At 32.3% G+C, this 24859-nt stretch overlaps 1 protein-coding gene across 1 annotated transcript in view; it reads right to left on the reverse strand.

Moving 5' to 3' along the window:
• Positions 1 to 24859, reverse strand: part of COG5 (component of oligomeric golgi complex 5) — a 328255-nt gene that overhangs the window by 115116 nt on the left and 188280 nt on the right. Inside the window, exons 8-10 of the mRNA XM_031938757.1 lie at positions 19037 to 19202; positions 13493 to 13605; positions 13297 to 13374 (exon numbers count right to left, since the gene is read on the reverse strand). Of these exons, the coding sequence (XP_031794617.1) occupies positions 13297 to 13374; positions 13493 to 13605; positions 19037 to 19202 (357 nt within the window). The remainder of the gene's footprint in view (positions 1 to 13296; positions 13375 to 13492; positions 13606 to 19036; positions 19203 to 24859) is intronic.

Consider the following 24859-nt stretch of genomic DNA (forward strand, 5'->3'; position numbering starts at 1 on the left):
CTGGCTGGGAATATTTCCTCAAATCTTTTCTTTTCAGCCATGCTTGTTCTTTAAAATTTTGCAACGTTTACTTCTTTTGGTCTTATTGTGGTTGTCCCTTCTATTTATACTCTTGCAACCATTTTGTACTTTGTTTTCTTGGATCTACTTACTTCATTCTTTATTGGTTCAAGTTTCTCTGTATTCATCACATTCATAATTTCTTTTCCCTACGATAATATTCCATAGATCCATAGTACCATGATTTGTTTGGACATTCTACAATTGATGGGTATTAAATTTGTTTCCAATTCTTTACTATCAATAAAAGTGCTACTATAAAAATTTTGATATGTAGACTTTCTTCATATGTGGCATAAGTCTGCAAGTGGAAACACAGGGACAAAGAGTGCTCACATTGTATTTCCAAATTTCCAAATTGTTTTCCAAAATGTAGCAAAGCACAATTCCACCAATAATGCATCCAAAACTTCTCCAAAATTGACTGTTGACATCTTTGCCAATTTACAGGATAGAAGTGAAATTGTACTACTCTTTTGATTTGCATTTCTCTTATCATTAGTGACTTTATGCATCTTTTCATGTGCTTCTTAATTCTTGGCAACTCTTTTAAAAACTGTTTCTTCATATCTTTTGAATCTTTCTTACTGGAGAACAGATTTGGGTAATCTCTCTCTCTCCCTGTATGTCAGTCTCTCTCTTATATAACACACAAATACACACATACACACAGCATGTGCGTAGTTTTTTAAAAGTTTTTAATGGTGTAATTATCACAACACTAATAGAGAAATTTGATACAAATATATTTTCTCAGTTCTACTCTTCCCTTTTTATTCCAGGTATATTAATTCTGTTTATGCAGAAACTTGTCAGTTTCATATAATCAAAATTATCTATTTTATCTTTGTAACTACATCTACTCTTTGGTTAAGAGTGCATTTCCTATGCACAGATATGAAAGATATAAAATCTGATTTTATATTTTTTTTGAAAAATAAAATATTTATCTCTCAAATTCATATATCCATTTAGAATGTATTACAGAATATGCTATAAGGTGTTGGTCAGAGACTAAATTATGCTAGGCTGCTTTCCAGTTTTCCTAGCACTTAAAAAAATCAAATAAGGCGCCTTTCCTAAGTAATTTAGAAGTTCTGCTTCATCAAACACTTAATTATTGGATTCCAATGTTTTTGGTTCTCCCTTTTATAATCTATTCCAATGATTTGCATCTCTTTTTTCATACTAATACAAAATGGCTTAATGACTGCCACATATATGTATTAGAGTTCAAGCTGAAGTGTTATTTCCTCTTTATCCTTATTTTTTTTTTTAAACATTTCTCTTAATAGTTCACATTTTGTTTTACCAAATGAAAATGTATTTGATATTTTGACTGGTATGATAGTAAGAAGATAAATTAGCAAGTGTTGTTTCTATTTTTATTATACTAGAATGGACCAGCCATGAGCAATTAATTTTGGTCCAATTATTTCAGTCCTTTATTTTCTTTAAGGAGTACTTTATAAGTGAATCTATACAAGATTAGTTGCCAGATACTTCATGCATTTTATAGTTATTTGTAAGGGAATTTCCCTTTCTATTACTGTCTCTTAAATTTTGTCATTATTCTATAGAAATGTAGTTGATTTTTGAGTTTATTTTACAGCCTACAACTTTGACAAAAAGTATTTTAATTTCAATTAATATCTTTGCTAATTTTTCTTTTTTTCTTTTCTTTTGTTTTTCCCTGAGGCAATTGGGGTTAAGTGACATGCCCATGGTCATACAGCTAAGAAATGTTAAGTGTCTGAGACCAGATTTGAACTCAGGTCCTCCCGACTTCAGGGCTGGTGCTCTATCCACTGCACTACCTAGCTAGAAAAGTAGGAAAGTTTGATTTATTCTTTTTACTATTTTTGTCTTTAATTCCTCGTCTTATTGCTGTTGCTAATATTTTAAGAAACATAAAAAAACAGTAGAGAGAATGGGGAACCTTGTGCTATTGCCATATTTACTAGTAAAGGTTCTACAATGTAGTATCACTGCACACAATGTTTGTTTTAGGTTTTTGGACACTTTTTGTAATATTACAAAAAAGCCCTCTATGCATAATTTTAGTAGGTTTTTTAAAAAGCATTGGTCAGCTACAGTACTAGGTCTGCAATCATGAAGTTCATGTTGCTATTGAATCATGTCTGACTCGTTATGCCCCAGCAGAAGTTCTTGGCAAAGATACTGGAACACTTTGCCATTTCCTTTTTCTGTTTACCTTACAGATTAGGAACTGAGGCAAACAGGGTTAAGTTACTTGTTCAGCAATACTATATGATGACTAGTTCTGATGGACCTGGCCATCCTCAGCAACAAGATCAACCAAATCATTTCCAATGGAGCAGTAATGAACTGAACCAGCTATGCCCAGAGAAAGAACTCTGGGAGATGACTAAAAACCATTACATTGAATTCCCAATCCCTATATTTATGCCCACATGCATTTTTGATTTCCTTCACAAGCTAATTGTACAATATTTCAGAGTCTGATTCTTTTTGTACAGCAAAATAACGTTTTGGTCATGTATGCTTATTGTGTATCTAATTTATATTTTAATGTACTTAACATCTACTGGTCATCCTGCCATCTAGGGGAGGAGGTGGGGGGTAAGAGGTGAAAAATTGGAACAAGAGGTTTGACAATTGTTAATGCTGTAAAGTTACCCATGCATATATCCTGTAAATAAAAGGCTATTAAATAAATAAAAAACAAACAAAAAAACAAAACAAAACAAAACAAAAAAAAAGTTACTTATTCAGGGTCTGTTAAGTTGTCTAGTTAAGTGTCTAAGGCTAAATTTCAACTCGGGTCTTCCTGACTCCAGGCTCTATTGTGCCTTACATGTTCTACAATAACAACCAAAAAATTGGTTTTAGTCTATAACTCTTCTGTGTATTATCCTTCTTGTTAACTATTAGAACAATATTTGTCTCATAAAAGGATTCTAGTAGGTGTTTCTCAATTTCTGATTAAATTTATGTAGTCTGAGTATTACTTGTTCTTTAAAAGTTTCATAGAATCTATCGTGGCCAGTTGTTTTTGGTTGGGTTTTTTTTTTTTCCTTTTCTTTTGTAGTTCCTTTAAAGCTAGTTATATATCCTTTTCTGATACTGGCCTATTTAAGATCTCAATTTGGTCTTCTCTTAGTTTGAGCATTTTATACTTTTGAAATTTTTCCTCAATTTCTTTTATGTACCCAGTTTTGTTAACATATAACTGTATATGAACAGGTTTTACTATTATTTTTTAATGTCTTCTGGTTTCATTGTGATTTTATCTTATTCATTTGCTACATTGTTCATTTGGCTTTTTGCCCTCTCTTTTGAATAAGATTGATTAAAACAATTTTATTAGCCTTTTCAAAAAATCAGTTTTTGTTTTTATCATCTCTATGGGTCTTTGATTTACAGTTTATTCCTCTTTATTTTTTTTTTGTTTTTTTTTTTTGTTTGTTAGCTTTTAAATTTTTCAAATGTATATTTAATTCATCAATCCTCTCATTTTCTGTATTGTTAATGTATGCTTACAAGGCTATGATTTTTACCCTAAAGATCGTTTTAGCTGCACCTCAAAAATTTTAGTATGTTGTTTCATCATAATTTTCTTTCTCATAACTATTGGTTCTATGATTTGTTTTTTGACTCACTCATCCACTTGAGCCTGTGTCTTTTGTTTGTGGCCCTTATGCCAATTAATATTTTTATTATAGTCTATTTACATGGATTTGAAATTTTTCTATCTCCTACTATACGATTTCTTTAAGTTTCATGCAGTACTGAGGAATATTGAGTCTATTATATAGAAAACACCGTAAGTCTTTTTGCTCCAGTTTCTCTAACAATTTATTCATCTCTACATTTTCCCTTTACCTTTATGTTAGACTTAATAAAAACTGAGAGGATATTGAAATCTTCTGTCATTGCTGTGTTATTCTATGACTTCTTGTGGCTCAGTTAATGTATGTTTTATAAATTTAGATGTTGTCTACAATTATTTTGAACATATCATGATTTCCTATTTTCTTTTTTAGGTTTTGAACACTTATTTTTACTTTGCCTGCTAATATGATTGTAATTTCCAATTTTTTGGATTCACTTTATACTATTTACTATAACTCCTCTAATAATAGTAAATTGTCATAAAGATAGTAAATAGTAAAAAGAGATAGAGCAAATAATATTTACAAAAAATTAGTAATTTTTTTTATTCCCTCATTTTGTGCATATCTTTTCTTAAAACTGTGCTTCTTGTAAGCAGCATATTGTGGAGTTTTGTTTTCTTACCTAATTTGCCATTCTTTTTAATTTTATCACATTGTTAAATCCATTGACACTTAAAGTTATGAGAATTAAGCTTATATTTCCCTCTAGTTCTCTTTAATATTGGAATCCTATTGTTGTTTAAAGGAGATTTCTTCACTTTCCCCCCTAAAAATATGCTACTTTTTTCCTGATTTTTTTGGCTTGTTCTGTATTAAAGTAACTACTAGCTTTCTTCTCCTGACCATCAACCCTCTTCTCACATTTCCAATTATTATCTCTTTACCTAATCTTAGAGTTTTGCTTATTAGTTTTTTTTTTTTCCTTGCTTGCTTTTATCTGGTCATTTAATTCTTTTCCCTTTCCCCCTCACATCTGAGAGGAATTCCCTCCCCCCTCTTCTAACTTGTTTTTGATATTTCATTTTCTCTGCCATTTTCTAAAAAAACATTCTGTCTCTCATTCTCTTCATTACTAATCTTTCCTTTCTGTTGATCTTATAGTATATTCCTTGGTTCATGGGCCTTATGAAAGTACTTTCTCCTAAACAGATTCTGATTTTGCATATTAGAACTTATCCTTCTCATTTTTTCCTATTGTACCTTACCTTGAAAGCAATAGGGAGAATATAACTTGATGCTAGGAATCTTCTGGGTCCTTGATGGTGAAGTTCACTATTGACCTCTGCTCTCCCCTTGCAATTTTTTTTTCCATTTGTCTCTAAATCTCTTTCCTGGTCTATGCCCTCCCATGCTTCTGGTTGAACCATTACATCCAAGAGCTCTCTTTCTCCTCTCCTCTCCTTCTCCTACCAAATTTCTGACAATAACATCCACTGGAAAATACTCCTTTCTCTTTATATAATATTTCTCTTCTCCCATGGAAACATTAATAGTAGCTCCTTCCACTGCTGAAACAAGATTTTTTTCCCTTTCTTTTTCTCCTTTCTCAGCTTTATCCTTTGCCTCCTATAGATTCTTTTTTTTTTTTTGAGACTACAAGAATTATTTTCATTCTTTCCTTTTGACTTAAATAAGTAACATGACATACCCCCTCTATTTTCTTCCTCCCCTCATCCTTTAAAAGCCTTCCCATTTAGTCTAACAACAACAACAACAACAACAACAACAAAAACCTGCTGATTAATCTGTAGACAAGGTGTTGAGATTGCTGTTTCAGGCTCACTTCTCCACCATTACTTCTATTTGACTTTTGCTTTATTCACTGACTGCTTATATATGTTTAAAAATAAATCTCTTAATGTTCTCTCTATTGTTGTTTTCTTTTTCTTAATGTTACATTTATTTACCTTTCTTGTATCTCTAATGTCTAGGGTGTTTGAGAAGCAAATAATTTATTCCGATCTAGTTTTTTTCCAGCAATTTTTCAGATACCTCTTTTTCTATAGGAGGTCAGTCATTTTTCATTCATAGTTTGGCTCAGATTTGCAAGTCACCTTGGGCTTTATATTGAGTTCTTTCGCTTTCCAGGAAAAAAAAAAATCCTCCTATTGTTTCTGGTATATGTCTTTGAATTTGGTTTCCTTATTTATAAAAAAGCAAGCCATTCTCCAATTGAAAAATGGTCAAAGGATATGAACAGACAATTCTCAGATGAAGAAATTGAAACTATTTCTAGTCATATGAAAAGATGCTCCAAGTCATTATTAATCAGAGAAATGCAAATTAAGACAACTCTAAGATACCACTACACACCTGTCAGATTGGCTAAGATGACAGGAAAAATTAATGATGATTGTTTGGAGGGGATGCGGAAATCTGGGACATTGATGCATTGTTGGTGGAGTTGTGAGCAATCCAACCATTTTGGAGAGTAGTTTGGAACTATGCTCAAAAAGTTATCAAACTGTGCATACCCTTTGATCGAGCAGTGTTACTACTGGGATTATATCGCAAAGAGATTATAAAGAAGGGAAAGGGACCTGTATGTGCACGAATGTTTGTGGCAGCCCTTTTGTAGTGGCTAAAAACTGGAAACTGAATGGATGCCCATCAGTTGGAGAATGGCTGAATAAATTGTGGTATATGAATATTATGGAATATTACTGTTCTGTAAGAAATGACCAACAGGATAATTTCAGAAAGGCCTGGAGAGACTTACACGAACTGATGCTGAGTGAAATGAGCAGGACCAGGAGATCGTTATATACTTCAACAACAATACTATATGATGACCAGTTCTGATGGACCAGGCCATCCTCAGCAACGAGATCAACCAAATCATTTCCAATGGAGCAGTAATGAAATGAACCAGCTATGCCCAGAAAAAGAACTCTGGGAGATGACTAAAAACCATTACATTGAATTCCCAATCCCTATATTTAGGCCCACCTGCATTTTTGATTTTCTTCACAAGCTAATTGTACAATATTTCAGAGTCTGATTCTTTTTGTACAGCAAAATAACGTTTTGGTCATGTATACTTATTGTGTATCTAATTTATATTTTAATATATTTAACATCTACTGGTCATCCTGCCATCTAGGGAGGGGTGGGGGGTAAGAGGTGAAAAATTGGAACAAGAGTTTTGGCAATTGTTAATGCTGTAAAGTTACCCATGCATATATCCTGTAAATAAAAGGCTATTAAAAAAAAAAAAAAAGAATTTGGTTTCCTTAATATCTGAAATCTTTCTCTAGATCTCTTGCAGAATTTGCTATTAATAAATGGAATTTGGTAATCCACAAGGTACTCTGTCATATTAGATGTTGATTCATTTTCTTTTGTCTTATAATACTTATTTATAGATGTCTGAACTCTTCATCTTGATCTGAAGACTATCATTTCTTCAACTATTAACAACTTCTTTGTTGATTTATCTGTCTATGCTCAAGTTTTTTGAGATTTTTTTCCTCCTGAGATTTTCGGTAATTTCAGTTCTTTTTTTCCTTATTTTTTTCCTATTGTTCACCTTCTGATTCCCTCCCCTTTTATGGTAATCTCGCTGGGGATCAAATAGCTAATTTCATCCTGTTTCCCTAATTTCAGTTTCTGTCCCATATGACTTTGGAGACAAAAATGGGCCAAAGTTGCATGCTAGATACAAAACCTCAGGCTTAATGGAGTGTCATATCCTGCCCCATTCCCTCCATTCCTCAGTTCTATAGCCCAATGACACAGAGCATTACCATGCTGCTGAGTAAACTGCAGTATGAAATTGGATGTCTACCATCTTGTGAGGCAGGATGAGATGAGGATCTGGAGAATAGAATGTTGAAATGTAAAGCTGAATTCTATTCCAAGCACAGACAACATGTCCTACTTTTCCTTTCCCACTTTCCTCCATATTTGGCAAAGTACTGTTCTGCTGAAGAGTGCTACTATACTATTAGTACAATCCAAGCAAATTTCTGCTGTCTCCTACTTGCATGAGAGGTGGGGTGGACAGAACATTCAAGGTATAGAGGTTGAGTAGAGGCTGCTGGGTGAGACTGTGTTAGGGATTTGGTAACATGAGTCTGCTTTACTATTGCTTTACTCAGTTTTTACTTTGCTTGGATCCTTGTTCTAGATTGAGGAATGTAGTTGAAATTGCTTTTCAAAATTTCAATGCTAGAGAAATCCAGGAGGTCATGAACATTGGAGAAAACATCTAGTCCTCTATCTTGTTGGTGCCTGACTACAATCACTTTCTATTTTGTTATCTTTGTATCTTCTTCTACAAACATAGATTCTAAAATGATTTTCCTTAACCAGAGATGACTGTTTCACTATCCTACTCAATAAATTCAGTGGTTCTCCATTACCACTAGCATAAAATATAAACAACTCCATTTGGTATTAAAACTCCTTCATGACTAGGACCCAAACCATTTCTCTAGCCTCAATGAAATCATTCCCCTTTCTATATATGTCATTCAGTCAAACTAAACATGTATTTCTTCCTCATATACAGCATTACATAAAACATCTCTGTGTCTTTTCATTATTTGTCCCCCAATGCCATGAACATACTGACTTCCTTACTTCTGCCTAATAGAATTTCTTACTTCCTTTAAGACGCATATGCTTCAAGTACCACCTTCCACATGGAACTATTCCTAAGCATTCAAATGCTTGTGTGCTCCCTTCCTACCTTGTCTTTGTTTTTTTATTCTGTGCATCTATCTTTTATATATTCGTACATGTATACACATTATCTTCCTGACAGAATGTCACCTCCCTTACAGAGAGAGAGTTGTTTCATCTTTTGTCTTTGTATGCACAGTATATAGCACAGGACTGTCACTAAGCAGGTGCTTAACAATGCTTGTTTGTTTATTCATAGACAGAAAGCATCACCAGAAGAACATCAACATTTTTAAAAATGGGTTACTTTTCTTAGGAAAGAATAAGATACTTGACATTGTGACAATCATAACCACTCAAATGAATTTAGTCTAACCAATCACACAGGGAAAAAAGTTAAGTAGCAGAAGAATGATTACTATCCCTACTACTATGCAGTTGGATGGACAGCCTATTGAGGTGTTCCATCATAAATGTATCTTGAATAAATATAAAATGACAATGTGCTGAGCTCAGAATTGAAAAGAAGACATAGAAGGTGCTGATTACATCTGGAAAAATGATACTACGTTATTTCAATATTTCATAAGTATTTTAAACTAACAATGACAATGAAAAATATCACAGAGAATAAATCTATAGATATTACAGGATTATTTGGTGTACCCAAGATTCAACTAATAACATCTAAATAATAAAACAGAAATTAAAATAAACTAATAATATTAAAACTAGATTCTAGATTTAAAAAGAATTGGCCATTGTTTTTATTTTTTCATGAAAAAATAATTTTCAGAGTTTAGATAGTATTGGCAAAAAAAAAAAAAAAAAAAGGCCTCTAAGTTAGTTGTGGATTAAAAAGTATAAAAATACTTAAAAACAAGAAATATATTAGAAGTAGGAAAATAGAAGAAATTTATTAACAATTAAATTTCTGAAAGTAGAAAGAACTATACAAAAGAAATTAGCATGGTAAATGGAAATCAGACTTTGGAAATCTGGCCTAAGTTTATGGTGACCTACATTAACAAACAAACTGAAGAAACAAATTGAAAATCCCCACACTTCCTACTTGGCGAAAAAACAAGAATGTAACCTAGTTTAGCTTCTACACTGCCAAACAGAGAGGAAAAAAAATTCATTAATTCAGCTTTCATTGAATTTAAGTCTTTGTCATTTCCTTTAGTACTAAAATATATTTTCAGAACCTTGGTTGCTGGTAGAAATAAACAGTGCCTGTTCACTGCTTTATATATTTATTACAATTTTTTTAAAGAGACAAAGAATCAACAAAACTCTTTCAGGAATGTTCCATTAAAATGAAGGGCAGTTATTAGTTGGATATGTATTTACTTGACAAAAGCATCCTTTTCTCAGCAGTTTATTACAGATGAGGAAAATTTTTTTCAACTATTGATATCTTGAATAATTTACATGATATTTATTTATATAATAATCAAATAACATAAAAGGTTTTAAGTAAAAACTTGTACTTTTGAGTCAGTCAGTCAATAAATATATTTTTTTAAATCTATTATGTGCTAGGCACCTGATTGTGCTAAGGAATATAAAGAAAGGCAAAACAAAGACTGTTCTCAAAAAGCTCATGGTCTAATGGGAGAGAAAACATGCAAACAATTACATGACAAAATATATACAGAAGAAATTGGAGATAATCATAAAAGAAAAGCATTAGCATTATGGAGGACTGAGAACCGTTTCTTGTAAAAGGTGAGATTTAAGCTAGAATTTGAAGGAAGCCAGAGGTAAGAAATGAAGGAAGGAGAGAATTTCGGACATAAGGGAAAACCATTAAAAATGGCTGGAGTAGGAAGATGTAATATCTTATGCAAGATACACCAAGGAGGTCAATGTTATTGGATTAGAGAGTATACCAGGGATAGCAGAAGACCAGAAATATAGAAAAGGGACAGATTGTGGAGGACTTAAAATGCCACACATGATTTTGAAATAAATATATTTTGTAGAAGGTAAAGATTTCTTCAGAATAAGGCTGAATTTAGAAAAATATGTGTATCATTGCATGGATTCCTACCTAAATAAAGCATGATGACCCCATAGTTTCAAGGATAACATCTTATACTCCACAAATTGCAACTTATCAACCTAATTTAAAATGTACCTTAAAATTAAACAACAATGAGATAATAAAGTGGCAGTACAATCTACAAATATGCAATTGGCCTATTATGTTTTTGTTTTTGTTTTTTAAGAAGTAATGGTAACAGGGGTATGACTTCCTTGACTGATTAGAATGGAATAAAGAATAGTATAAATGATTGTTCCCACCCTTACTATTTTAAGAAAGCAATTAATATAGTATGGGAGAAGCAAGACCTATTAGAGTCTTTATCATGTAGACTGGGCTAATTTTTTTCTCCAGCTTTTCCTAAAGCCCTACCTCACAAAGACTAACTTTTCCTTAAAAAAAATCTTATAACTAGTGGTTCAGAGGACTAAGAATCCCTTTAATATAGGTGCTAGACTGTGGTGGATCTTTCCACATTTGTGTTTGTGTCATCAGTCACGGTTGGGCACACTGTAACTTGATTTCAATAAAGTAATGTCATTTTGATTCTCTTTGAGAACAATCACCACTACCATGACAAAGGTAACTTCCTGTGGTTAAAAATATGAAGAATCTAGGACTGATATAAAATAGAATCCTGCATAGGCAGGAAAGCTGTACTATATTCAATGAATACTGTATTCTTAGTGAATGTCTTTTCCATGATATGTTTAAGTAAATATCCTTTGGTTAATTGTTGGATGGCCTGTGCCTATTACATTTTGTTCCAACCCTGAACTGAACCAACAGACTAGATGTGGACAGGTCTGGACAACATAGTTTAAAATTTAAGACAATTTGACTACATGCCCAAAATGCTTAATCATTCTACCAAATCTTAAGCTTTTGTTTTGTTTTGTTTTTAAACAAAGGAATAAGAGGTTTCACCAAGGCAATCGTATTAGCCCTAATAAATGTAATCTTATTTAGTAGTAATATAAAATAATGGTAAATATACTGATAGGTAGAAATACATTCTTTTACTCAACTCAGTCAATATCATGAGATAAAGTGAGTTTTGAGTTAGAAAGGAATGTTAGATGCAAAAGTATGTATTGAAAAAATAAACAAAAGACCAATGCAGCCTAAATTAAGTGATAGAGTCTGAAGTTATGTAGTCCAATATTCTCATTTTGGATAAGGAAAATGAGGTTCAGAGATATGAAATGTCTTGTTTATGACCATATAACTGTTAGATTTCCAAAGTTGGATTCAGTAAACTCTTCAATATATTGATACTACCATTGTGATAAATAATTGATTTTCCTCTGCAAATTTTATAAACTTCCTAATATTCAAGGTTCAATGTCTTCAAAGTCTGCCTATAATAGAGTGACCTTCCGACTTAATCAGCCAACTAGTTCATTGAAACTAAAAAGAGATAGAACATTTTCTCCTAAACAGAATCTTCTAAATGGGGAAACTTTTATCAAATGGCTTAAAATCAACTGTATTGATAAATTTATGTTTCAAAATGTTTTAGAATACCTTTCCACACAAAAATGACATAAGAGATTGTTAGAAGGTAAATAATTTGTAAAGAAAATTAATTGACATTTTAAATAATTTAAGTATATTCCATATGGGCATACATTACAGGGGGAAATACTGTATTTTAATTCAGTGATACAGGTAAATTTATTCTTCAAAGATATATTTTCATGTTTTTAAAAACTACAATAGATTAAATATTACCAATTCTGGGAGAATACTACAAGACTAATAAAATTGTTCTAAGAAGAAAAAGAAACTGTACCTATGCATGAGTAAGTAAAGGCATTTATATCAGGGACACTATATAGAAAGAGTAAAATTAATTAATTTGGGGATGACTGCCAAAGCTGAGAGAACAGATGGATGAAACCCTACAACTGCAATGTTTGCCTATGAAAATGAATGTATGATATTAATTATATAAGACATCAGTAAATTTATGACAATTCAAAAATTATGACTAATTCAAACTGACAAAAGCACCTTGTTATTTCTTTCAGACAATAAAAATCAAGAAATCATGTATCTTTTCTTCCAAAACATTTACTTAAAATTTGTATAATGGACGGATAGGGAACTAAATGACTTAAAAAAACCCTCACAAAAGAAACTTGATTCTGGAACTACAAGAATTTCTGGAAGGTACCTTAAAAAAGATCATTTAATTCAACTCTTTCTTTAAAGCTGAGGGAGTGAAGATTCCAAAAGGATAAATAATCAGTCCTAGTTTATAAAGTTTAGAGATGCTAAAAGTAGGAAGCAAATACTATATGGAAAAGAAAGTACTAAAGAGTACTAAAACTTCCAACAAAAAGTATACTGTTTTTGCTACTTCATCTTAGTCCCTTAATTCCTTTAATTGCCAACACAATGGGAAAAGTAAACTGCTCCAAAGAAATTCACTTTACAATAAAAATTCATTGAATACATCTATTTCACAATTCAAATGATATCTACAAACATCTTATAAGCAACAATAATGTATATTTCAGTTAGGAAACTGATGTGGTTTTCTGGTTACTTTAATGAACTCCAACTTTCTTTCTGAGGCTTCTGAGGACCAGCAACTAGGAAACAATGCTGAATTGCATGAACATAATGTTCTCACTGAATATCCTTGGTTAAATATCCCCTTCTCCTGCTATATCAAAGTAACTTTTTTTAAATTGCTAATTATTTAGGAAAGCTTCATTCCACTTCAATATTGTACTTATTCAGAGCCCTGTTCCTATAGCATATGTCTTCAAGCCACCAAAAAAAAAAAAAAAAAAAAAAAAAAAAAAAACCATCAAAACTATATTGGTTAATTTTTTCCCTATTTTTGTACAACTCAATAAATATAATTTCATTAAAAACAAGTTAACATACCTTAACTATTTCTTCAATGAAACAAATATGTGAAACGGGGTCTCTCTTCTTGGCTAATACTTTTTGCAAATGTTGAACCTGAAAAAGAGGAAAAAAGCGAGAAAGAAACAGAGAGAGGGAAAAGAATATGTTATCTATCCTCAGTCTTTCTTTTCTTGGAACACACAGAACACGAAACATGTAGGAACCCCTGTACCTGCCCACAGGCAGCACAAATCTGATCCATCAGTTTCTCCATATTCGTCCAGAGAGCAGCCCGGAAGGCTGCGGTGTTTCCTGGGGTTGGCATAGTGGATCGTCCAGGTCCACCTATTAATATATAAAAAAGGATGCATTGCAAGAAAATGTAATTTTCAAGTTCTGTTAAATAAGCAGAATACAAACAAAAAGTCTATATACTTCAATACTTTAAGGATCTTATGATTTCATCATTAAGGGTCCTTGCTCCACTGACAGATTTCAACTCTACCAGAGTATTCTTTAGGCATTATTGCTGAAAATTGGTAACTCTGAGTTCTATTGTTGATGTAGCCTTTGAGAATTCAGAGTCTTAATGTAAAATGTGAAATTATAACCATTTTTTCTGTACCACGCCTAATTCAGGCTAGCCTAGAGATTCAGACTAGAGGTTAGAATACATTGACATACTTATAGACTGTAAAATATAAATGAAAACAACATGAATAATAAAAAGATTTGAAAGTATGCAGTTCTTGAAGAAATTCAAATAAAACATGGAATGAAGTACCTCTGCTGCTTCATTCACCACAATAATTGATAATGTTAGTTCAGAAAGGCAATCCTGCAGGGCAATTAGAATTGGGCAAAAATTTCAAAACACCAATTTTTATTTTTTAATTTTTTTTATTTAATAGCCTTTTATTTACAAGTTATATGTATGGGTAACTTTACAGCATTAACAATTGCCAAAACTCTTGTTCCAATTTTTCACCTCTTACCCCCCCACCCCCAGATGGCAGGATGACCAGTAGATGTTAAATATATTAAAATATAAATTAGATACACAGTAAGTATACATGACCAAACCGTTATTTTGCTGTACAAAAGAATCAGACTCTGAATTATTGTACAATTAGCTTGTGAAGGAAATCAAAAATGCAGGTGGGCATAAATATAGGGATTGGGAATTCAATGTAATGGTTTTTAGTCGTCTCCCAGAGTTCTTTCTCTGGGTGTAGCTGGTTCAGTTCATTACTGCTCCATTGGAAATGATTTGGTTGATCTCATTGCTGAGGATGGCCTGGTCCATCAGAACTGGTCATCATATAGTATTGTTGTTGAAGTATATAACGATCTCCTGGTCCTGCTCATTTCACTCAGCATCAGTTCGTGTAAGTCTCTCCAGGCCTTTCTGAAATTATCCTGTTGGTCATTTCTTACAGAACAGTAATATTCCATAATATTCATATACCACAATTTATTCAGCCATTCTCCAACTGATGGGCATCCATTCAGTTTCCAGTTTTAGCCACTACAAAAGGGCTGCCACAAACATTCGTGACATACAGGTCCCTTTCCTTCTTTATAATCTCTTTGCGATATAATCCCAGTAGTAACACTGCTGGATCAAAGGGTATGCACAGTTTGATAACTTTTTGAGCATAGTTCCAAACTACTCTCCAGAATGGTTGGATTGGTTCACAACTCCACCAACAATGCATCAATGTCCCAGTTTTCCCGCATCCCCTCCAACAATCATCATTATTTTTTCCTATCATCTTAGCCAATCTGACAGGTATGTAGTGATATCTTAGAGTTGTCTTAATTTGCATTTCTCTGATTAATAATGACATGGAGCATCTTTTCATATGACTAGAAATAGTTTCAATTTCTTCATCTGAGAATTGTCTGTTCATATCCTTTGACCATTTTTCAATTGGAGAATGGCTTGATTTTTTATAAATTAGAGTTAATTCTCTATATATTTTGGAAATGAGGCCTTTATCAAAATCTTTGACTGTAAAAATATTTTCCCAGTTTATTGCTTCCCTTCTAATCTCGTCTGCATTAGTTTTGTTTGTACAAAAACTTTTCAGTTTGGTATAGTCGAAATTTTCTATTTTGTGATCAGTAATGATCTCTAGTTCTTCTTTGGTCATAAATTCCTTCCCCTTCCACAGGTCTGAGAGGTAAAGTATCCTGAAAACACCAATTTTTAATAGGCCATGTCTTTTATACCTCAAGGGATAAGGATGGTCTTCTAGATCTAAAGGGAAAAAGTCCTAATACTATCTTAGGTAAAATACAGCAAGACATCTCCTGTCACACTTTTCCTTTTAGGAAAAAATGTCACATAATGTTACATAATAGGAAGTTGTAATTCCAAACATGGAGACAAGAAAAAGAATGAAGGTTAGAAACTAGAGATACAGCTAAGGGAGGACCCTCTCTGCTTCAATTAAGGACAAAAATCAAAAATTAATTATAAGAAATAGTTACTATTAATTTTTACTCTCTTGGATTTTCCTCTTTTTAATTTTTTTGTAGCTTTCATGAGAATCCATATTTATAGTAGGTATCAGTACAGAGAAATACATTATTTTCTTAGAAATCTAAGAGAGACAGACTATGCCTCTGGCAAATAAAAATAGGTTCAATTCAAATTTTATAAAATTAAATAGTATTGAAAATTAGTTTCAAGGTTGTTAAGGACATAAAGACATGGAATTAGATAAGTGGTAATGCCTTATGTGCATATCATGAATTTTATTAACTGACACCTATGAATAAAAGTACAAAGTATGTAAGTGATGAGGTCCTGGGTAAGTAGGTAGGGCTGGCAGAGAAAGACTGAAGTACTGATGGAATTACTCCCTGAAGCAAACAAGAAGGGCCTTGATGGGGATCAGTTTAATGTTATAGTACCACCCTATGTGGATGTGATCCAAACCAGAAATCCAAGTAATGTCAAACCCCTGAGGTTCAATTTACCCTATAAATGTGAACATGGTTCCCACCATCTCTGCTGAATCCATTATGGTGCTATAGCCCACCACAGCCCTTGTAGTGTCTTTTCCTTTTCTCCTTCCCCATGCCATGTGGTGTCTCTCTTTCTCCTTATATCTAACTAACTCTTCTATAAAACTCTTCTGAATTCAGAAAGAAATAAGAGGGTGAGAGGGATAGGGAGAGGGAGAGATTTTTAGAAGGGGCCCCACTCACATCAGAATAAAGTTAAAGCGAGAACAACATATACATCTAGAAGAGAGTAAGAGTATTCTAAATTTATAAAGAAATAAGAGGATGAGGGACTAGGATAAGGGGAAAAGGGTGTAGAAGGGTGTGTAGATTAGCAGGAATGGGATAAAGACGGGTAGAATGCAGGAGGATAAGGAAGAAATTCCTGGAGGGATTTGTTAAAGAAGAAAAGGGACAGATCTTTGAGAGATGACATAAGTTAAGCAACACTAGGGCAAGTTAGGGGATAGAAGTAAAATACAGGAGTCAGAAAAGATAGAAAATAAGAAATAATACTACAAAAATAAAATAAAGATTAGGAGTAGAACTTATGTTTTTTTTAAAAAGGCAGAGATAGTAATAATGATCTGAGACAAAGTTAAAGCTAAAATAGATTTACTCAAAAGAATAAAATAAAAAGTACACGGCAGAAAGCACAAGAAAATCTATCAAGAAGGAAAAAAAAAAGATGGACAACTCTGAACAGAATGTGTTGTATTCATTATATAGGTTTTCTTGAAATGGAAATGTATTACTTTATATATTTTGAATTCTCTTCTGTGTCCTTCTGGGCACATGGAAATGTTTGTTTTTTTTTCTTTTTCCTCAGATAGATAGAAAGAAAGAAAGATAGATAGATAGATGGATGGATGGATGATGAAATTTTGATTCACTGTCTTGATTTCTCTAAAAAGATAGTTCTTAGTACATACTAGCCCTTGGTGGCAAGGTCTGAAAATTTTCTACAGACAAAACAATTCTAGCCTAAATTGAATTGGAGGTGAATTCTATTACAAATAATAAAACTGATCTTAAAAATGGGACAATGTAAGAGGTCATTCATAGTTGTTTTTCTGATATAAAAACAATTATGATGATCAGGCACAGCATTAGGATCATTAGATTGTAAGCATAGATGACCAAAATCTTCCAAACAAGTCACTATTTTCTACCACAGTTCTGGGTATACTCTTATCAAGGTACTAAAAAGGTTAATAGGCTTTTGCATGTAATCTGTCCTAGGCCTGAGCTAATACTAAATCTTATTCCATACTGACAACCAGTATTACCCTAAGAGGGAAAAAATATCAAAATGTGGCTTTCTCGGAAGTCTCTAATGAAGTGATACCATGTTCATCTATGAAGGCTAAATGAAGAATGCTTTTTATCTTTACTAGGTACTGTTTTACTTTTACTTTTATCTAGGGACTTCAGATTAACAGCAAGAGAGCAAAATAATCCTTACCCTTTTAAAGACCAGTATAATTACTAGGGTATTCAAATATTAACTAAATATTCTAATAAAATCTTAGAAAAACAAATTTAAGAGAATCTTTTATTTTCAAACTCAAATAATGAATTTGACTCACTTGCAAGTAAATAACCAGGGTTTGTGATGTTATTCAGTTGTGTCCAATTCTTTATGACCCCCATTTAGAGTTCTCTTGCCCAAAATACCTGAGTGGTTTGTTATCTTCTTCTCCAGTTCATTTTACAAATGAAGAAACTGAGGTAAACAGGGTTAAGTGACTTGCCCAGGGTCATACAACTCATAAGTATCTGAAGCCAGATTTGAATTCAGGAAGATGAGCCTTTCCATCTCCAGGCCCATGCTTTATCCAGTGTGTCACCTACTTGTCTAATACATAAGTTCATAACCATAAAAAGACTGTTGACAGTATAATCTCTCTGGCCCCAGAACAAGATGTCTTGGGCTCAGACATGGGAGGGAAGAGGTAGACCCACACACATCATTACTGTTCCCACTAAGGTCAGAATAGCAGTGAGGTTATTCTGACTACAGAGTGAGACTGTGGGTTTAGACCTTGGGCTCACAACCAGTGCTGAGCAAAACATTGCTGTCACTCATCTTGGGGGATCACCTTGTAAATGACTAAATCAGTTATGTCATAAACTATTATTATGTTATAAGAAGAATGAATATGATACACACAATGCCTGGAACATAGTAGGTACTTAGTAAATACTGAGTAACTCTTATAAACACAACAACAACTGAGTTTGTTTTATAGTACAAGCACAGAGTACATCCCAGCCTTAGTAAATGTTGGTAGTTTTCACTATTACATGTTATTAGAATATATTTCTAGAGACTGTTTTTTAAATTTAGTTTATCCCTACTCTATTCAAGTTTATAACGCTATTTTGTTCTTTTTTAATGTACTCATTCAAATCTATACTATAATTATTTATATATGTATCTATTGTCCACAGCTAGATTTCTTGGACCATGGACTATGTTTTATTCATATTTGTACCCCTAGTGCCTAGGAAAGACCCGCATATATATATTCATTTAATAAATGTTGAATTGCTTGAAACTACCAATTGGCCAATTCAGCTAATTGATCATTTGGACAGGAAAAAAGTATATAAAAATTCTGAAACATAACTTTTCTTATCTTTAAATTTATATCAAAAATAAGTCAATAGGTTACCCTGAAACCTAGGCATCACGTATACTATTCAAAAAGACTTCTCAGATATAAATACAAAAGTGAAGAGTAAAATGCATTCATACCTCTCACAGCTGTTTGGGAAGGCTGAGTCAGAACTTTGATGTCTAATGCACTGTTTATGTTTTCTTCCAGAGTAGCACAATAGCCATCCACTACATTACTAATAGTATCTTTCAAAGTTCCAAGATTATGGAAAACCTGAAGAGCTGTTCCCACTTGAGTTGGGTTCTTAAAAAGAAAAAAGAAAGAAAATCATTACTAATAATTTCTGGACTTTTAACTTTGAGTAGTATTTAATGCTATCTTCATGAGTAACAATTTTCACATGTTAAATTATTAAAAACTCAATATATCCAGAAGAAATGTTCTATCTTCTCCCCACTATTCCTTCCCCATTAATACAGGTTAAATCTGATGCATGGAAGAGAGGTTATAATGAGTCAGTCACTAGATCAAAAGTAATGTTAGAAGAGATGGTACTAGTCACTGGGAAAGTGGTATAGATTATGGAAAGTCCATCTGCAAAAAATAAGATTTGAGCTGAATCTTGATATTGGGGAAACCATGGTTCAAAAGTGAGGGGAGAGAACATTCTAGACAAATGGACAGCCAGTGCAAAGCAATCAAGAGAGGAGATGGAGGGCTGTATTTGAGGAAATGTAAATATGCCAGTGTAGTTAGGTTGTAAAGGAAAGTATAGTATGAGACTAGAAAGGCTATAAGAGACTGATTTATAAAAAGATTTAAATGCCAAACAGACATATTTACATTTTATCCAGGAGGTAATAGAGAGCCACTAGAACTTAATGACCAATCAGGAAAGGGTTAAAATTGTCAGATTTATATTTTAGAACAAGGCAATTAGAACAACTAGAAGATACCACAGTAGTCCAAACAAGAAGCAACAAAGGTCTGAATTAAGGTGGTCACTGTACAAGCAAAGAGAATGGAACACACAGGAGATATTTTGTGAAGGTATCAATTACAATTTGAATTGTTGCGGGTTTAGTCCTGGAGTCTGAAAGACCTGGGATCAAGTCCAGACTCTGACTTAATATTTTCTGGACCACAGAGTACCCTTAGGTAACTTTCTAAGAATATAAATTATAGGAGAGTTACTAATCTGCCCTGGGAGTGAAAATTTCCACACTTAGAGGTCACAATAGGGATGAAATCACAGGTTCTAAATAAAGAAAATACATATACACATGCTTAAGTGATTTTTAAAAATAAAACTGCCATTATAAAAAATATAAAAGCAACAAATTTATCCTAAACAAAAAAGTAAAGAATTAAGAAAATGAGAGGAAAGAGAAAAGTAATCAATATGTTCAAATTAATGTATACATATACATTAAAAAGTTAATAATAATTTATTTGGTAAATAAAAAATTTATAGCCTCACAGAATTTCAGAGTTAAAAAGTGTTTTAGGATTATTCCAATCCAAGAAAGGAAGTTTATGTCTTCTATTCTATCACTTTGTCCATAAATCATGCCAAGTTACATGGTAAACAGAAGACAAAAACTTCCTAGATCACTTTGTACTTGATTATTTTTCTGATTCTTAGATTACTTATCTATCTTTGTGAGTCCTGTGTATCATATGAGTGATTTTGGTTTAAAGGAAAGGTAGCTCTTTGGGTAAACTTTGCCAAATAAAAACATATTAATGAAACTTTACACTTAGCACCTATTTTTGAAAGCTAATCTCTTTAAAATTACATGGATTTTTTTTACCTGGAAATTTTTTTACATGGTTTTTACATGGAAATTATTATGATTGTATCTATCTTCAATGCAGTGTGGATCTTCTCATGGCTGTCACAGTTGCTTATGCATGGACGAAGTAACAACTGTGGCTACATTTATTCACTGTCATTAAGTAAATATTTATCAAACACCTGTTAGATATGGTGGGAATGCCCTGTCTGCTGCCACCTACAATATTGTTTCTATTCTTTTTTTCTTTTTAAATTGTATTTTAAAACTTTTTTGTCTTTTTATATAATTATTCCTTTTTTATTTTTTAAATTAATCTTTCCTCTCCACTAACCATTTGAACAAATAATCAAAATCCATTTCTATTCCTAATTCCAAATAATGAAGTTCACAATACATAGTTGCATAGTTCAGGAAAAAAAATTTCCATATTTTTTAGGTATGAAAATGTGTCTTTTTCTGCCTTGTAAATTCATCCCTGTTCTATCTGGAAGTGAATGATATTTTATTTTCATTGCTTTAGATCCATGGTTTATCTTTACATTGATCCCAATTCTAAAATCTTTCAAAATTATTTTTCTCTAAAATGTTGTAATTATATATATATATACACACACACACACACACACACACACATATATGTTATCTTCTTAGTTCTGCTCACTTCCTTCTACATTAGTTTTTTCCTGTTTCCTTCCAAACTGCCTGTTTTATAGTTTAAATAATAATATGTTATAATTGGATTATATTTAAACAACACAATATAGTTAGCCAATTCATGTATACTTATTGTGTATCTAATTTATATTTTAATGTACTTAACATCTACTGGTCATCCTGCCATCTGGGGGAGGGGGTGGGGGGTAAGAGGTGAAAAATTGGAACAAGAGGTTTGGCAATTGTTAATGCTGTAAAGTTACCCATGCATATATCCTGTAAATAAAAGGCTATTAAATTAAAAAAAAAATTTTTTTAATATATATATATATTTAGCCATTCCATAACAGGAGGAAATTTCCTTAATTTTCAAGGACTGTTAGAAATATTTTTGTAAATATATATATATATATATGTGTGTGTGTGTGTGTGTGTGTGTGTGTATCCTTTAGATTTTAAGAATGCAAAAAACATAACATAAAGGGTAGTATCACTTCTAAAACATTAAGAATCCCCAAAAAACAAAAGTGCTTTAAGGAGGTGAATGTACAGCAAAGTATATAACAACTACAGTCTAATATGAATAGATACTGCTCAACTCAATAACTTTAAACTTTGTCTTTCATTTATAATGACTTGTTAGAAACATAGTTAATATATTGACAATATTTATTTTAAAATAAGATTCTAATGTTTAAAAATATGATGAATATTATATCTAAATCATTTTTGCTATTTAAAAAGAAAGAAAAAATTTGTAGCATGTCCACACTAAAGTTAAATTAAATAGCAGAAAACATGGTTAGAAGATAACAATATCTGTCTATGACTGATTTTTTTAAATGTCTAACTTAAACCATATGGATATTATTTCAAATTTATAAATTATTCTTGGAGATGCCAACTATTTTGACCTGGTTATAAAAGAATTCAAGTCTAGTGCATACTGGCAACACGTAACTACCCAAAAAAATAACAGGAAAATAAACTCACACTCTTTTTTTGAGTTACAACTTTAACTTATAGTACACTATAGGTAAAATCTTATAACTGGAAACAAATCATCATCAAATTTCTTTGAAAGCTCATGCTTTACTTGCGTAATTTCAGAGGAGACTTTTATCTCGCAAAAACCAAAATGTATAGTTATTAAATTCTTGTTTCTTAAAATTAATTAAAAGCTCTCGAATATAATTTCTATTGCTGATAAATGTATCCTGTAATATTAGTCAAATGATGTTTTTCTACTTTTCATTGGCAAAGATTTCATTTAATCAATATTAACAATGTAACATCATTTCATTTGATGGCATCTGTTTGCAATAGACCCCACAAATTCCACTCAGAAATTTTACTGTTATGAAGAAGCGTGCTTGATTCTTGAAAGTTCTAACAAACCACAAAGGCTGTGAGGTATTTATTCTTAGCAAAAGATTATGTTATGCAATGATCCACATACTGAATACAGAAAGACTCACTTGCCAGAAGATTGGACAATAAACAGTGAATATTTTGATTATGGTAATCTTTGCAGAAAATGTGCCTGTGTTAGGAATCATTTAATTTATAGATTTACCAATAAACATTAATTTGGCTATTGGAACTCTAATTGTGAAATCATTGTCCAATTACAAACTATTAGACATATTATTACAGATAATGAATTGCTTTAATGTTGACATTAACTTAATGAAAGATCTGGTCCTATTTTGCTTTGCTGTTTTATATCAATTATTAGATTAAGGAATGGGTAATATACATGTTAAATTTGTGGCTCATAATAAAAAAAATGTCCCAAAAGTTAGAGATCCTATGGACTTAACTATCATCTTTATGAAGAAAACCATTTATGAAGAAAACCAATCAGTTGTTAAATCTTTCCATTTGCACTTTTAAAACATCTTATACATCTAACCTCTTCCATATAAAAAAAATGACCACCATTTGTTTCAAGACGGCTTAACTTCTTTTTTGGATTAATGTAACAACCCTCCCAATTATTTTCTAGTGTCTCAAGGTTCTCCCTTTCCCATTTCTACACAAAGCTATCAAAGTAATTTTCATTAAGTATGTTGTTATCTTATACAATTTCATACTCAATAAACTCCAAGTGCTTCCTTGGTTCTGCTGCACACAAATACACGGAGCCACATAGCACCCAGTTCCTATCTATCTTTTCAGCCTCAATGTTTCTTTTTCTTTTTGCTCTCTGCAACCAAACAAAACTGATTTTTCTCCCAATTATTTATACATAATCCTCTTATTTCCTCTCTCCTTACCTGTGCCTCAGCTTTTCCTCATGCCTGGAATTTACCTCCTCCTTATCATATATCATATATCATATGTGAGTCCCACATATCCTTTAAGATGCAATTTAAGCCCCATCTTTCACATGAAGTTTTTCTGCATTCTAGGTGTTGTCTCTGACGAACAGCAAGAAGGAAGATATAACTGAAATTTAGAGTGGACAGGAGTAATGTGTAAAAAGACTAGGAAGTCAATTTAGGGCAAGGTTTTAAAGTGTTCTAAATGCCAGGAGGTAGGATTGGAATCCAAATCTTCCGAAGACCAAATTCAGCACTCTTTGAACAGAACACAATGTGTCTGTGTCTGTGTCTGTGTGTCTGTCTCTCTCTCTCTCTCTCTCTGGAAATTTAAGGCCCAGAGTCACATGAAGTATTTAAAATGTGAATTAAACTTAGTATGCTTGATTCCAAATTGAGCACACTTTCCACTAAGCCACTATATCATGAGAAGTGTTTGAAGGAACTGGAGATGCTTAATTTTGAAAAGAAAAGGATTAGAGAGCACATACTAGTTGTCTTTAAACATTCAAAGGAATGGAAACTTATCTAACATGGGCCTAGTGATCTACTATATGTCTATTACCCAAGGACAAATATTACTAACTTCAGAGAGGATACAGGGAAAGAGTTCTCAATTTTTCTGTGTCGAGGACCCCTCTGAAAGTCTGGCCCATCACTTCCTTCTCAGAATATTTTTAAATGCATAAATGAAATATATACAATTGCAAAAGAACCCAATTGAAATATGGTTATCAAAAAAATTTTAAGTTCATGGATTAATGGTTAAGAATCTTTACTAAAAGACATTAATTTCTAGGGTTATATTAATTTTCAGAAGATGATCTATCATTGTGGAAAATCTAAAGCTTGGACTTGGGAGTTCTTAGGTACAGTGGATTAAGTCACTTGGGTATTTTCCCTCTAAGAAAGATACCAAAATTCATCTATTCACATCCATATGACATTCTTAAAGAATAAAAAAAAAAAAAATTCTTAATTAAGACTCTTCCAAAGTAGGATATAATATCTGAGAAGATACTGGGTTTTCCATCAATTCAGATCTTAAAATGAAGACCAGGTAATCACTTGTGAATGAGATTACTGGTCAAATCGCATGTTAGACTAAATAACCTCTGACATCCTTTCCAATTTTGAATTCTAAGATCCTATAATTGCTGGGTGAAGCTTGGCCCTTACTAAC

The sequence above is a fragment of the Sarcophilus harrisii genome, chromosome 5 (assembly GCF_902635505.1).
Source record: "Sarcophilus harrisii chromosome 5, mSarHar1.11, whole genome shotgun sequence".
In the NCBI taxonomy this organism is placed as follows: Eukaryota; Metazoa; Chordata; class Mammalia; order Dasyuromorphia; family Dasyuridae; genus Sarcophilus; species Sarcophilus harrisii.